Source organism: Triticum urartu, chromosome 7A (assembly GCF_056163025.1).
Source record: "Triticum urartu cultivar PI428250 chromosome 7A, HENAU_Tu73, whole genome shotgun sequence".
Taxonomy (NCBI): Eukaryota; Viridiplantae; Streptophyta; class Magnoliopsida; order Poales; family Poaceae; genus Triticum; species Triticum urartu.
This window is the reverse complement of record NC_141879.1, coordinates 675,109,545-675,122,956: the sequence shown is the minus strand read 5'-3', so window position 1 is coordinate 675,122,956 and position 13,412 is coordinate 675,109,545. Positions and strand designations below refer to the sequence as shown.

The window sequence follows — 13,412 nt, the reverse complement described above, 5'->3', positions numbered from 1 at the left end:
GCAAAATATTCCCGCAACAATGTGCAGGGTATCATCTAGATTAACAAAGACATGGGTCACTAATCCATGTTGATATGGGTGGCGCATGTGCTATTTGATTTATTCATAAACTCCAGACAAAAATATATACATCAATATAACAAACATGGACCAGACGCAGCATAACAAAACAGCAGAGGCCCCCTATTTGGTTTGAGCACCACTGACAACATGCATACAAAAGTACGGTCAGATTGCAATACTTTAGAAAAATATATAGTCATTTCAAGGTCCTTTTCTCAAACTGAAACCAGTTGGGTTTATAGCTCTAAAATTGTTTGTTTTGTTGACCAGAATTTGGATCAGAGAAACTCTGTGCATCTGTGTGCTTCTTTTCTTCTTCAATGTCAACCTATTCATAACCAAGGACTATATGTGCTGATAACGGAAATATATACTTGTATTGCAAGTAATTTTTCACCATGAGTGCTCTAACCGTACCAATTGCTTTACCTGTGCTAGGTGACAACTAAAAAGTACGGAACGCATATCATTAGAGCATCAACCTGATACAATCCTATTACAGCAGTAGCTTTGATTTGCTCTAACTTTCCACAGAACAATGTGTGAAATTAGCTTTCGATCACATGCAATCTCAATATAAGTACAAGTATTTCCTCATTTACAGTACTAGCAAAATTTTGTTGGACTGCAGTGTATGTGCACCATTATAGGCAACAGTAACATGGGAAGTGCCCGGTGTCGCTTATTTTGAACTCTTTTAACCTACCTATGCAAACAAAACCCACAAATAAAGAGGATGTCTTTCTAGTCTTCTGAAGCAATGTTGTGTCAAAAGTTATCTAACAGCAGGATGAACATTATGAAATTTCCTATCAACAGCACCATTGTGGCTGTGATGTTCTGCTAATAAAATAACCTATTTAAAAGACAGGACAAACATAGCACCAAAAGAAGTGATAATGTTATCATCCAAAGTGTATCACAATCTCCCGTTGTCCAGAACCATTGGTATACCAGGACAAAACAAGTACAAACAAAAGAAGGTGCATTGAAACTTTGAATAACTAGTGTGAGAGAGAAATCAGCCGCAGTGCCCCAAGAACGAACCAGCATTGCTCCAAACTTAAAAACATGCATAGATCAGAGAAAGGAGGACCAAATTCAAGCCAACATACCATGCCCACTTCTCCATGGCATGAATAAGACATCACTTGTGCAACGATTGTAGCTCTTTATATAGCGGCACATATGGAAAATATGGCTGCTCGCCTTCAAGATTGCAGATCACTTTAACTTGTCCATTATCGATATCATAGCATGCATAAGATGTCACTTCTGCAACGATTGTAACTCTTCATATAGTGGCACATATGGAAAATATGCCTGCTGGCTATCTTCAAGATTGCAGATCACATTAACTTGTCCACTATCCATATCATAGTGCATGAATGTGATATCGTCCTGGGCGACAGCGAAGAAGATCAAGTCACATTCTGGATGAATTGCAATCCACTCGAAGTCCTCATCAAGGTATTCTATGTATCGCCCTCCAAGCAAATGCGAAGTTTCGACACTGTGCTTCAGTACCCATTCTTTGCGGTCATAGTCTTTAAGAACATAAACTAGCAGTCATGTGACAATAGAAGAAAGGTGTCGATAGATCGCGGAAGAGGGGTGAAGCGTACGGAATTAGGGACACTTAATTTTCTTTGAGACGAGAGAACTTTAATTACTTACCGCATAAATTTGTCTTACGGTTTACTTTATACAACCTCCAACGGTGGTGGAAGTCTCCGTAGGCGACGGGCCATCCCCAGGAATTTGGGGGCCCAATGCGAAGTATTAAAGGGTTGTGTAGCCCTGTGGTTATAAATTCGCGCTATTCGCACTCACCGCCACATAAATCATCCGAGGCATCATCTCTCAATGATCTTTGCACATGGGGGTTGTGTTACAGTGATAAATTTGCATGATTAGCAGCCAATCACATGGCCTAAATCGGGCTAAGTTAGAGTATTACAGGTCGCACATTCATGCGATATGGACACATAATATAAAGTATGGCTCTAAAATTTTAAAAATTCATACCACCTCCTGTCAAATCATTAGGGGCATTAGCAATTCTGAAATATTACTAGGTGTATTTGATTTCTACCTCTTTGATTCTCTACTTTGCCCTGGTTGGTCTACAGTAAATAAAGCACCCACAAATGGAGCGTGATGATTTCGTTTCCTCTAATTCTCACGCAAGCAATCACCGGGCAGATCCCGAAATAAATGAGCATGCAGTTGGCAGTTGTGTGGGCGTGAGATAGAAAAGAATCCGGTGCATACAGAGAGATAACTAAGGAGATGCGGGGACGTGCCTAGAGAAGGAAATAAATCACTAGTAGTCGGTTAGATCGTGCGAGACATGGCCATGTAATTAGCGGAAGATTAGTGCGTTTGGGGGCCCTGTGCGGTCGCGCAGCTCGCATGCTCTCATCGACAGCCCTGGTAGACGGGTTGGCTCACGACAACATTGTGCTAATTTCTCCCTGGGAGGCGAAACCTGTTGTTGGATGGTTAGGAGGACAACGATATCCCTAGCCCATCAGGGTTAAAGTCATAGACTTTACACTGGTGCTCGCATTTTCCTGGATTATTTCAGGCTTTCCCGTGATGTTCGTTCAGTGGGAGGAGATGTTCCCTTCGACTACAAGGCGCAGATTTTCTATGAAAAAATGACATGGCTGATAAACCCCGGAGTTAAAAATATGACAATGGGGGGGGGGGGGGGGGGGGGATTTTATGAAAAATGACTCTTTTTTATCGAGTTTCTAGAGATCCTCAATTCAGTTAAGAATCGAAAGATTAGCAGCAATTATATGAGATCAGTCCATAATATGCTTCCTTGTAATCATGCAAGACCAGTAGAATCTCTCGAGAGAAAAACTAACAGTAGTAGTTAATTGAGCAACGGCATAACCGCTCCTGGGATGAAGCTTGCAAGTCATTGGTTTGAAACTGGAGTGCAATGTTGTTTCACCTTTGTATGGAGATTGAAGTTTGTGTTTCTTTCTTTTTTTTCCTCCCCACCCCATCACCTTGGTGCATCACTGACCTTGGTTGTACAGTTTTAATTTTAACATAGGTTCAGGCCGACGTAAGCCCACCACAATATGTAGGGACTTTTTTATCCTGTGTTTAGATATCCGCACTTCAGTTAAGAAAATCCAAAGATTAGCAGTAATTATGAGATCAGTCGCTAATATGCTTCCTCGTAATGCAAGACAAACACAGTAGAATCCCAAGGGAGAAAAACTAACATTAGTTGCTCACTGATCGTATGGCTGAGGATTAGCAAGCCCACACAAGAATGTGTGCTGGCCTAATTAAGCAGATCATCAGCGACCAGCGCCATCCACAACATATGACCAGTTCTTATCAGATTCCTCGGATGGTTCAAGGTTTGCAGAATCAAAAACTGAAAAGAACTGGGTTTTGGCCCATAGATTCCCTAATTCCCTAGCCTGTTGCCCGCAATCATGTGTATGGTCAAAAGCGAGCGAACCGAAGCTTAGTGCTTACCGAGATTGTGAGCTAAAAATTGAAGGCTACAAGTGATTGCCCCTATGCAACATTCTTATGTGTGGATCCTAGAAGAGTGCCTTCCTACCTACGATCGATCTACCTTGAAACCACAAACAAGAAAGGGGAGAACAATCTTCTTCCTGAACCCGCGCGATGTCCATCCACGACGCGGGGCAAGCTGAGAGGGGCGCAGCAACACAAAGGTGCTGGTTTCATTATGTCTTGAAGGCCATGGACGCCACTTTTTCTGTACTGATTTAAGTACTTGGTATTTAGTTTAGAAAAGACAACTACTGGTAAATGAACGGCACTGCTTGCAACACACTCTTTCAGTCTTCTGGAGCGCTTTCTGTTAGGAAAACAAAAATCCTACGTGTCCAGAGAGTGTCTTCTTATGGCTGAACCTTCCTTCTGATTAATCAGATCCATCGCTTCATGAACACCGGTGCATTTCTTCTTTCAGACCTTTTTTAAATGCCTACCTGAACAAAACCCACTGCCAAAGCGGGGGTCTTCAGTTTTATGATCACAGAACAGCTTGCTGATGTCCTGCTAGTGACATTTTATATTTAAAGCACACAAAAGTAATCAGTATCAACTGAGCAGACACCATATTTATCCAGATTCACGATCAACTAACGCATACCTATGAGCAAAGGTAAAATATTTCACACATGTGCTAGTAGCAGACAAGCAATCATTGGCCAGTTCTTTCTCAATAAAATGCTTATGATTTTCCCGGACATAAAATAGAACATACAAGTTTATGTTGCCTGACAGTCATGGATTATGACTTTTGCTAAAAACGTGCATAGATCAGTTAAGAAAACGAGAACTAAATCCAAGCAGACATACAAGATACTTCTCCATAGCATGAAAAAATGACTCCTATCTTAGATCTTCCTACAAAGACAGCGGCGGTTTCACATTGATGTCATGCATGAAATGAATTTCATATTGATGTCATGCGTGCAGTGATTGCAACTCTGCATACAATGGCACATATGGCAGGCGTGGCAGATAGCCATCAAGACTGCAGATCACTTTGACTTGCCGACGGTCCATATCATAGCACATTAATGTGGAATCTGACCCCACAGTGAAGAAGATTAAGTTATAATCCGGATGAATCACAACCCAACAGAAATCGACCAGATGAATCGCAAACAAATCGGAATCAGTTACATTTGTCCCTCCAAATATGTCTAAAGGTTCAACACTATGCTTCGATTTCCACTCTTTGCGGTCATAGTCAACATAGACTACTAGTCGAACCAAATCACCTTCACCTTTCTCGAACATGGCATAATGCAGGCAGTCCTGTGAGTGCTGAATAAAACCATTATTCAAATGAGCAGGGATATGGAAGTTCATCGATGTTTCCCCCACCGTGTCCACCACACCTATAAAAAAGGGTGACCTTTTGCTGTTGGAGTAAAAATGCAAACAGCCGTTGAGGAAGACAGCGGTAGATTGCCCCAAAAAAAGGAAAGAACAAAAGAATTGTGTTTCCTGTTGTGCAATCAATTTCCTTGTAAACCCAGCTCCTGGTTTCCAATGAATACACTCAGGCCCGTATGGGGCACATGTGCAGGATGTGCAACTGCACAGGGCCCCCCAAGAAAATGGGGCCCCAAATTAGTTTTTACTAGAGCCATCTGTACATGAAGAAATTAGCCAATTCACTCCGGAACACAAAGCACTAGCTACCGAGAGTATTTACTCCTTGATAAATCTGGACAGGTCTTTTGGTCTTCTCTCCTTTGATTACTTTCTGGGAGACGCATGCCTTTTTCACTCTTTGCCTTTGGTCTTCTCAATGGCAGCATTGATGGGACTACTTGTTGATGTGATTTTTTTTTCTCAAAATTGTTACAATATCACTTCAAACTATCAAAGGACCACAGTCATTTTTGGTGCTTTCATTTTAAGAAAATGAAAAGGAGGGGAATTATTTTTTTAAATGTAGCACTTCAGAATTGTGCTTGAAATTCTCTAATGGAGAAGACTTGAAGATTTTGTGGAAAAAAGTTCCAGAAAGATTGGTCGTTGCAACTAAAATACAGATTGGTAGATATTAATTCATAATTTTACACAATTTTTTGCATAGCTCTTGGAAAAATTGTGTTGCGCATATGGTAAATTAAAAAAAAACTTCTTTCCCTAACGATTTTTTCTTAGTGACCGCGCCTGAACTTTGATTTTGCACTGGGCCCCCAAATTCTCACATACAGCCCTGAATACACTTCCACTTCAGCAAGGTAGTCGTTAAAGTTGACATCCTCTAGTAACACAAACACATAGAAGTGGGAAGACACGGTCGGATCGAAGTCCAGACGCTCTATGCCCACCTTGTGTTTCATGGCTGCGATCGGGCAACGAAACCCACTCCTTCGTGGCAGGATTGCACAGGATGTAACAAAACTCGTCACCAAGAGCGGAAACGTCGCACCAGCGAGAGAGGAGGAGGCCATTGCAGCAGTCCAATAGATCGACACGCCGGTGGCTGGGAAGGAAGGCGAATAAGGTGTCCATCGGAGGGCAGTTTTTCCCCAAGACACTGGTGAAGTGGACTTCTGTTTCCAAAGGTAACTCCCCATTGTCGCTCCGAGTGTAGAAGGAGCCGGCAAGGGTTTGAGGGAGCTTCCTGCGGTAATCGGGGTGGTCGATGAGGCTGAGCCAGTCCTTGGAGACGCACTTCAGGCGGCACACTGACCTTACAGGAACACGCAACAGTATCTCGATGAGCAGGTCATCGGCGATAGTATCTCGATGAGTTTGCGATGGCTATACATAGAAAACAACAGCCCTGGTGTGCTTTATATACACACCTAGGAGCAGACCCAACGTGACTTGGTAAAGGACTCCATGATCTGGTAACCTAGACAAGTTACTACTCCTGGAACAAACTAGACCTGATTACAACATTTACTAGCAGGACACGGCACGCCGAATAGCTATATACTCCTAATTAACTACTGTACCATACTAGTGCGTGAGTAACGTGTCTAGGTGTGGATTATTTCCAACACTGGACTTACTCCCGTGGCCGAGAGCAATCCACCGACATGTACATGGCGGCGGTGGTGCTGTAGCGATAAGGCGGAACGGTATTGAAGCACTGCGACTAGGCTCCGGGCTTCGGTTTTCTTGCGTTAGCCAATGGTTGTCAGTTGGTCGCCGAATGTGCTAAATAATGAAGCTCTCTCGGGAATTCATCACTTTGGCGCATTCATGGCATTCTTATGCCCGCATTAGCAGCCTGTTGCCTTCCTTTGTCACACATGGACACGTGCAAAATGACCTAACACAGCTGAAAAAAAAGATAACCTTCTAAATTCTCATGATAATTCCAAGGAAAATTTTTCCTGTTCTCAATCTCCTTTGTGACCGGGAATAAAAGTCCTGAACAACAATGCATTATGCCGTAAAATGAGCTACAGCAATGGGTTTATGATGAAACAAGAACAATTTTAGTTTTCTTTTTCGTCTCACAAGATGATTAAGGCAAAACCTTCTTTCCCTCGCCTCCGCCGGCAAGCCTATGGGTACGTCTCCACTTTGGCTGCCGCTCGAGTGGTCGATGGCGGGGAGGGCAATCATGGTGGCCTCGGCTCTGGCTAGTAGATAGGTTAGGGTTTTAGTCCTCGCGGGGCGAAGCTCGGACGGATGGTCACGCTTCTTCTTCCAGTCATTTTTTCAGGCTTCGGCATGTCTCAAGTTCGTTTGCTGGGACAGATTAGACGGAGTTTCAGCGTAGAATCCTGTCAGCTCCTCGGGGCAGAGGTTTGACGATTAGGCCCGAAGGGGTGCAACCAACATCAGACGATGCAATGGCCCTAGAAAGAGTGCCACCAAACCGCCGGACACTGCACTCCCAGCTCAAACACGACCCTATGTCCTTGAAATAAAACCATCAACCAAACCACTAGAGACAACGGATTTCATCCATGTTTCTCCGTTCGTGTCCACTGCAACTAATGGCCATTGTCCGGTTTGAGACGGATACACTGTCATACTGCCCCCCCCCCCCCCCCCCGAGTGCTCGTTAATGTCGTCGTACCAACTTAAATACAAGGAAATGCAATGCAGTGAGTCTACAGAGTGTGGAATGGCTGAGAGCGGACCAAATGGATATATAATCCAAGCCGAGAGTGGAGTTACGTGAACAGCCGTCTGATGGAAAACAACTTTCACGTTCAGTTCAGAGAGCACTTTTTTCGTTGAGAATAAGTCCTTCCCTTTTGTGTGAACTCCCCAACGGCGAATTAACAACTTGTGGGGCCCTATCTATTCAATCTCTCGAGCCCCAAGAAAACCCCCCTCTCCCTCGGACTCAATCTCTCTTTTGACTCTATATATGTGGGCACCTGTTCCGCGTTGAAGCCCAAACCGACAAGGCCAGCAGCACGACGCAATTCCCTGTGGCTGGATTGCATTCACACACAAGGCACACATTTTGAAAAATCAGTCTCAGAGAAATCAGTGACAATCCCCGCAGAATGATCCACCATTGCTCCAAACTTACAAGCATGAAGGCATCAGGGCACTCCAGCCAGAGTGAGGACGAAATTCAAGCAGGCACACCCTACTAAGCTGCTAAATTTACATAAGAACAGGTAAGATTGCAGCATTGTTCGAAGTCCTAGTTTTCCAAAGGTTTGCCAGCTCAAGGCAATCAATTGCCATGATGACCTTCTCAGCATGAATCTCCTGGAAGATAAACATCATCCCAGTACGCAAACGCCACAGCAGTAAGTTGAATTACCTCTCTTATTTAACAAATCAGAGTTGCTGGACTGGAGTGTATGTGGACAATTATAGTAAGACTAACATGGGAAGTGCACTGTGGCGACATCGCTTACTTTAATTTCTTTCAACCTACCTACGTGAACAAAATCCACTAACACAAAGACAATGACTTCCTAGTTTTCTGGAGCAGTTTTGTGTTAAAAGTTCCTACCAACAGGATGAACATTATGATCCACAATATTTCCTATTTGCTAAACAACAGCATTGTGGCTGTGATGTTATGCTAACAGCATAACCTATTTGAATCAGACAAGTAAATAGCACCAAAAGAAGTGACAATGTAATCAACCAAAGTGTATCACATCCTCTGATGTCCAGAACCATTGGTATAACAAATAAGTACATACAATAGAAAGTACATTGAACATTTGAATAAGCTAACTGAGAGAAATCAGCCACAACGCCCCCAGAACGAATCACCATTGCTCCAAACATAAAAGCATAGTAAACATCAGAACATTCAATCACAGGCCAAATCAAATGCAAGCAGACATACCAAACCCGATGCTCCATAGGCAATAGCACGAATAATTGACATCACTTGTGCAACGATTGTAACTCTTCATATAGCGGCACATATGGCAGATATGGTGGAGCGCCATTTTCAAGATTGCATATCACTTTGAGTTGCCGACGATCCATATCATAGCACATGAACGTTCTATCCCAGCCCAAGGTGCAGAAGATCAAGTTACATTCTGGATGAATTGCAATCCAACAAAAGTCCTCCTCAATGTCTACATCATGTCGCCCTCCAAGTAGATGTGAACTTTCAATGCTATGCTTCAGTATCCATTCTTTATTATTATAGTCTTCGAGAACATAAACTAGCAGTCGAACTACATGATCATCATTGTCATCTCTTCCATAACCAGCATAATACAAGCAGCCCTGTGACTGCTGCATAAAACCATCATTCAGAGGAGGAACATGAGAGTATATCATTGTTCCCGCCTCCTTGTCGGCAGCTAGACACAGGGTATTGTGATTGACTTCGGCGAAAAAATGCAGACAACCATTAAGATATGCAGCTGAGTGAACACGAACGAGATCAATATCCCAGTACCATTTCTTCTCCTGATGAACCCACCTCTCGGTTTCCGATGAATAGACATATGAACAGACGTCCACACCCGGGAGACCAAATCCATTTAGTTGGTCCGTCAACAAAAACACATAGAAGTGGGGGGACACGGCTGGATCAAAACCTAAGTGCACAATACCCACCCAGCCGGCATGATCGCAATGCGGCAACTCAGTCCATTCCCCCGTGGCAGGATTGCACACGACGTAACGGCGCTTGCCAAGATGGGAAGATACGTCGTAGAGAAGGAGGCCATTGCAGCAGTCCAAAAGAAAGGCGTTTCGGCCGTTGGGCAGGAAGGTGAGACTGGTGCTACTGCGGCTCCCGGATAAATTGGTGAAAGGAAGAACTGGATGTACCAATTGCTCCTCCGTGGTGCTGCTGAAGAAGAAGCCGGTCAGGGTCCGGGGGAACTTCCGGCGGTAGGTGCGGTCGTTGATGAGGCCGAGCCAGTGCTTGGAGACGCACTTGAAGCGGCAGAGCGACCTGCCGGGCACGCGCGAGAGTATCTCGACGAGGAGGTCGTCGGTGAGTCTCTCGGCCGCCGTCTCGCTGCCGCTGGGAGGAGGAGAGGATGACCTGCACACAGAGATGGAGAAGAGGTCTGAGGGGATCGGGTGAAGAAGGGAGATGAAGGTCGCGACGATTCATGGCGATGTCTGCTCTGCGTACCTGATCCGAGTTGATTTGAGTCCGTCCTCCCACGGGCGAGCTCGATCCACCGGTGTGGACATGGCGGCGGCCGCAGCGCCGTCAAAAGCGGAGCAGGGGGGCGATGAAACCTAGGGTGGCGGGGGAGGGGATTTAAACCTACGCGACAGGGAAGGCTAATGGGCCGTCATTAGAATATTGGGCTAAGCAGTACATGTCACATTTCCACTAGACCCCTTTAGAAAATCAACCCTAAAAAAACATAAAAGTAGGAATATACACAAATATATTGGGCTAAACCTGACGGCAGCATTGTACTAATATCTCCCTGGGCGACAGCGCTCTCTCTTCTGTCTGAATCTAGCGAAGGAGAGAATAATATACAGAAAGAGGTTTTTGCTTTGCTTGTGGATGTGTTATTTCATGTAGGGAGGTGGTAGTTGTTCTGGCCTAATTAACCAGGTCATCGGCGACCAGCGCCTTCCACAACATATGGCTAGTTCTTTTTAGATTCCTCAGCTGGTTCTAGGTTTGTAGAATCAGAAACTGAAATGAAGTGGGTTTTGGCCCATAGATTCCTTGCTAACCGGCTGCCAGAATTCATATGTATGGTCAAAGCAAGCGAACCCAAGCTTACCGATATTTTGAGTGCCCATAGGTTTATGCAACATCCTTATGTGCACAAGAGTGCCCTCCTACATCAATCCACTTCTAAACCACGAACAACAAAAGGGAGAAACGATCTCGTTCCTCCTGAACAATAGCGGCATCTACGACACCGTGAGGCAAGCGAATGAGAGGGGCGCGGCAACACAAAGGTGCAGGTTTCATTCTATACTTTTTGTTTCAGAAATGACGCAGAAACACTGTACTGATCGACTGAAGTACCTTGGAAAGTGAACGGCACTCTTTTAGTCGTCTGGAGCACTTTCTGCTCGGAAAACAAAATTCCTACATGTCCAGACCCTAGAGTGTCTTCTTACAGCCAAACCTTCCTTCTAATCAGTCCGTCTCTTCATAAACACTGGCGCTGTCCCTGATACAGAGAAGGGAGCAAATGACAAATGGCAGTGTTGGTTGCAGTTTGTCCTGGAGGCTCGAGACTGATATCCTTGCCCTGTATGAAAAATGGGAGACAAACTCGTTTATAAAATGGGAGAAAAACCTGAAGATATTTTTTTCCAAGGTATATGTTATTTACAGGTGGTGCCGTCTTTCACTCTTGTTGGTGGATCATTTACTTATATCTGAAAACATAAGCAGACATGGTAGAAGTAGGACAAACACTTGTTATTTCATTTTTTTTACAGCAACAGCCACTCGTTGTTTGTGTTACAGGGCGTTCTAAGTCAACACTGTAAATTTGCATTGGGATAGTGGGGTGCATGTTGCAAAAAATGCTGACCAGACAACTAGAATTAACACTTTTTCTTTGACAGGAAATAAGTGAAACTACCATGAAAAGGGACACGACATTTCTTCTTCCAGACCTTGTTCAAATGCCCATCTCAACAAAAGTCACCGGCAAACTGGATGTCTTCAGTTTTAGATTAACAAACTTGTCTAGCAAAAGAATCAACATTATGATCCAATCACAGACTCTTGATGTTCTGCTAATGACATTTTCTATTCTAAACACGCCACAAAACTTATTAGCATCAACAGAAGTGACACCATGTTCATCCAAAGTGTTTCATAATCAACTAAGACATATATTTTAGCAAAGGTAAACTATTTCAAACATATGCGAGTAAAAGACAAGCAATCATTCGCTAGTTCTTTGTCAATAAGATGCTTATGATTTTGCCCAACTTAAAATGGAAGATACGAGCTTATGTTGCATGACCGTCATTGATCATGACTTATGCTAAAAGCAGGCATACATCGGCCAAGAAAACGCGAACCAAAGCCAAGCAGAAATACTGAAGATACTCCTCCATAGCATGGACAATTGACTACAACCATAGCCGTCAGGAAATATTTTCCTAAAGGTATTTCGTAATTTGTTGTCGGTTTTTAGCCGTGGGGAATAGTCCAGTTTATGGTAGTGTGAGGTCATGGATGTTCTTAATTTCATAGAGATGTCATGTGTGAAGTGATTGTAACTCTACATACAATGGCACATATGGTAGGCGTGGATAGCCATCATGATTGCAAATCACTTTGACTTGCCGACGGTGCATATCATAGCACATTAATGTGGAAGCTGACCCCATGGTGAAGAGGATCAAGTTACATCACGGACGAATCACAATCCAACGGGAATCAACTGAATGAATTGTAAACCGGTCAGAATCAGTAACATTTGTCGCTCCAAATATATCTGTAGTTAAAATGGACATCCTCCAGCAATGCAAACACATAGAAGTGGGCAGACACAGCCGGATCAAAACCCAAACGCAGTGCTCGCACATTGTCAGCATGACTGATGTCCAGCAACTTGACCCACTCCTCCCTGGCAGGATTACACACGATATAGCAGAACTCATCATCCGGAGCAGAGAGGTCGTACCAGCGATAGAGGAGGAGGCCATTGCAGCAATCCAGTAGATCGACGTGCCAGGGGCTGCGCAGGAAGGTGAAAGAGGTGTTGACCGGAGGGCAGCATTTCCCCCAGACACCGGTAAAGCGGACTTCTGTTTTCAAAGGCAACTGCCCGTTGTCACTCCTAGTGTAGAAGAATCCGGCTAGGGTTTGAGGGAGCTTCCTGTGGTGATCGGGGTGGTCGATGAGGCCGAGGCAATGCTTGGAAACGCACTTGAAGCGGCACAAAGACCTTGCCGAGACGCGTGAGAGGATCTCGACGAGAAGATCGTCGGCGAGCCTCTCGGCCGCCATGACACGAGTTTAGAGTTGAGACGCAACCTTCATCAGTGGAAACGGGAGCGATCCGACGGGACGAACATGGCGGCGCAAGATGGCCGGCGGTTTCGTCGAGCCTCAAGCGAGGAGCAAGGGGATTGAAACTTACGGCCACGAGCAAGGAACTTCGGTTTTCTTCCGTTAGGGGTTGGGCTGTCAATGGGTTGCGGGATGGGCCGTTAGTGTTTTTCTAAAGAAAACAAAACTCCGCTGCTCGTGTGGCTGAGGCACTGTGCATTCAAAGTTCAAGGACTTCTTTTAGCTTTTCTTGATAATCAAGGAAATTTTCTTCTTGTCAGTCTTGCACGAACATTCATGTTGATGCCAAGAGACGAGCTATGACAATAGGTCTACAACAATGTAAGAGCAAGTATAATTTGGTGACATAAGCAGGTTGTAAGGATTTAAATATAATATTATTTCTGAG

The 13,412-nt window shown here is 44.3% G+C and overlaps 2 protein-coding genes and 1 pseudogene across 2 annotated transcripts; all 3 read right to left on the bottom strand.

Annotated features, from left to right (window-relative positions):
- Nucleotides 1-5,753: 5,753 nt before the first annotated feature.
- LOC147961360 (F-box protein At5g07610-like) lies at nucleotides 5,754-7,179 on the bottom strand (annotated as a pseudogene).
- A 1,598-nt stretch (nucleotides 7,180-8,777) lies between these two features.
- On the bottom strand, nucleotides 8,778-10,226 carry LOC147961359 (F-box protein At5g07610-like). Its single transcript, XM_087535679.1, has 2 exons — nucleotides 10,145-10,226; nucleotides 8,778-10,051 (listed from the first exon to the last, which is right to left on the bottom strand). The coding sequence occupies exons 1-2, from the start codon at nucleotides 10,204-10,206 to the stop codon at nucleotides 8,926-8,928; spliced, it is 1,188 nt and encodes a 395-aa protein (XP_087391805.1). The 5' UTR covers nucleotides 10,207-10,226; the 3' UTR covers nucleotides 8,778-8,925.
- A 2,192-nt stretch (nucleotides 10,227-12,418) lies between these two features.
- LOC147961358 (F-box protein At5g07610-like) lies at nucleotides 12,419-13,045 on the bottom strand. The gene has a single exon (XM_087533777.1). It carries the CDS (start codon nucleotides 12,959-12,961, stop codon nucleotides 12,419-12,421), a length of 543 nt encoding a protein of 180 aa, XP_087389903.1. The 5' UTR covers nucleotides 12,962-13,045.
- Nucleotides 13,046-13,412: the final 367 nt, after the last annotated feature.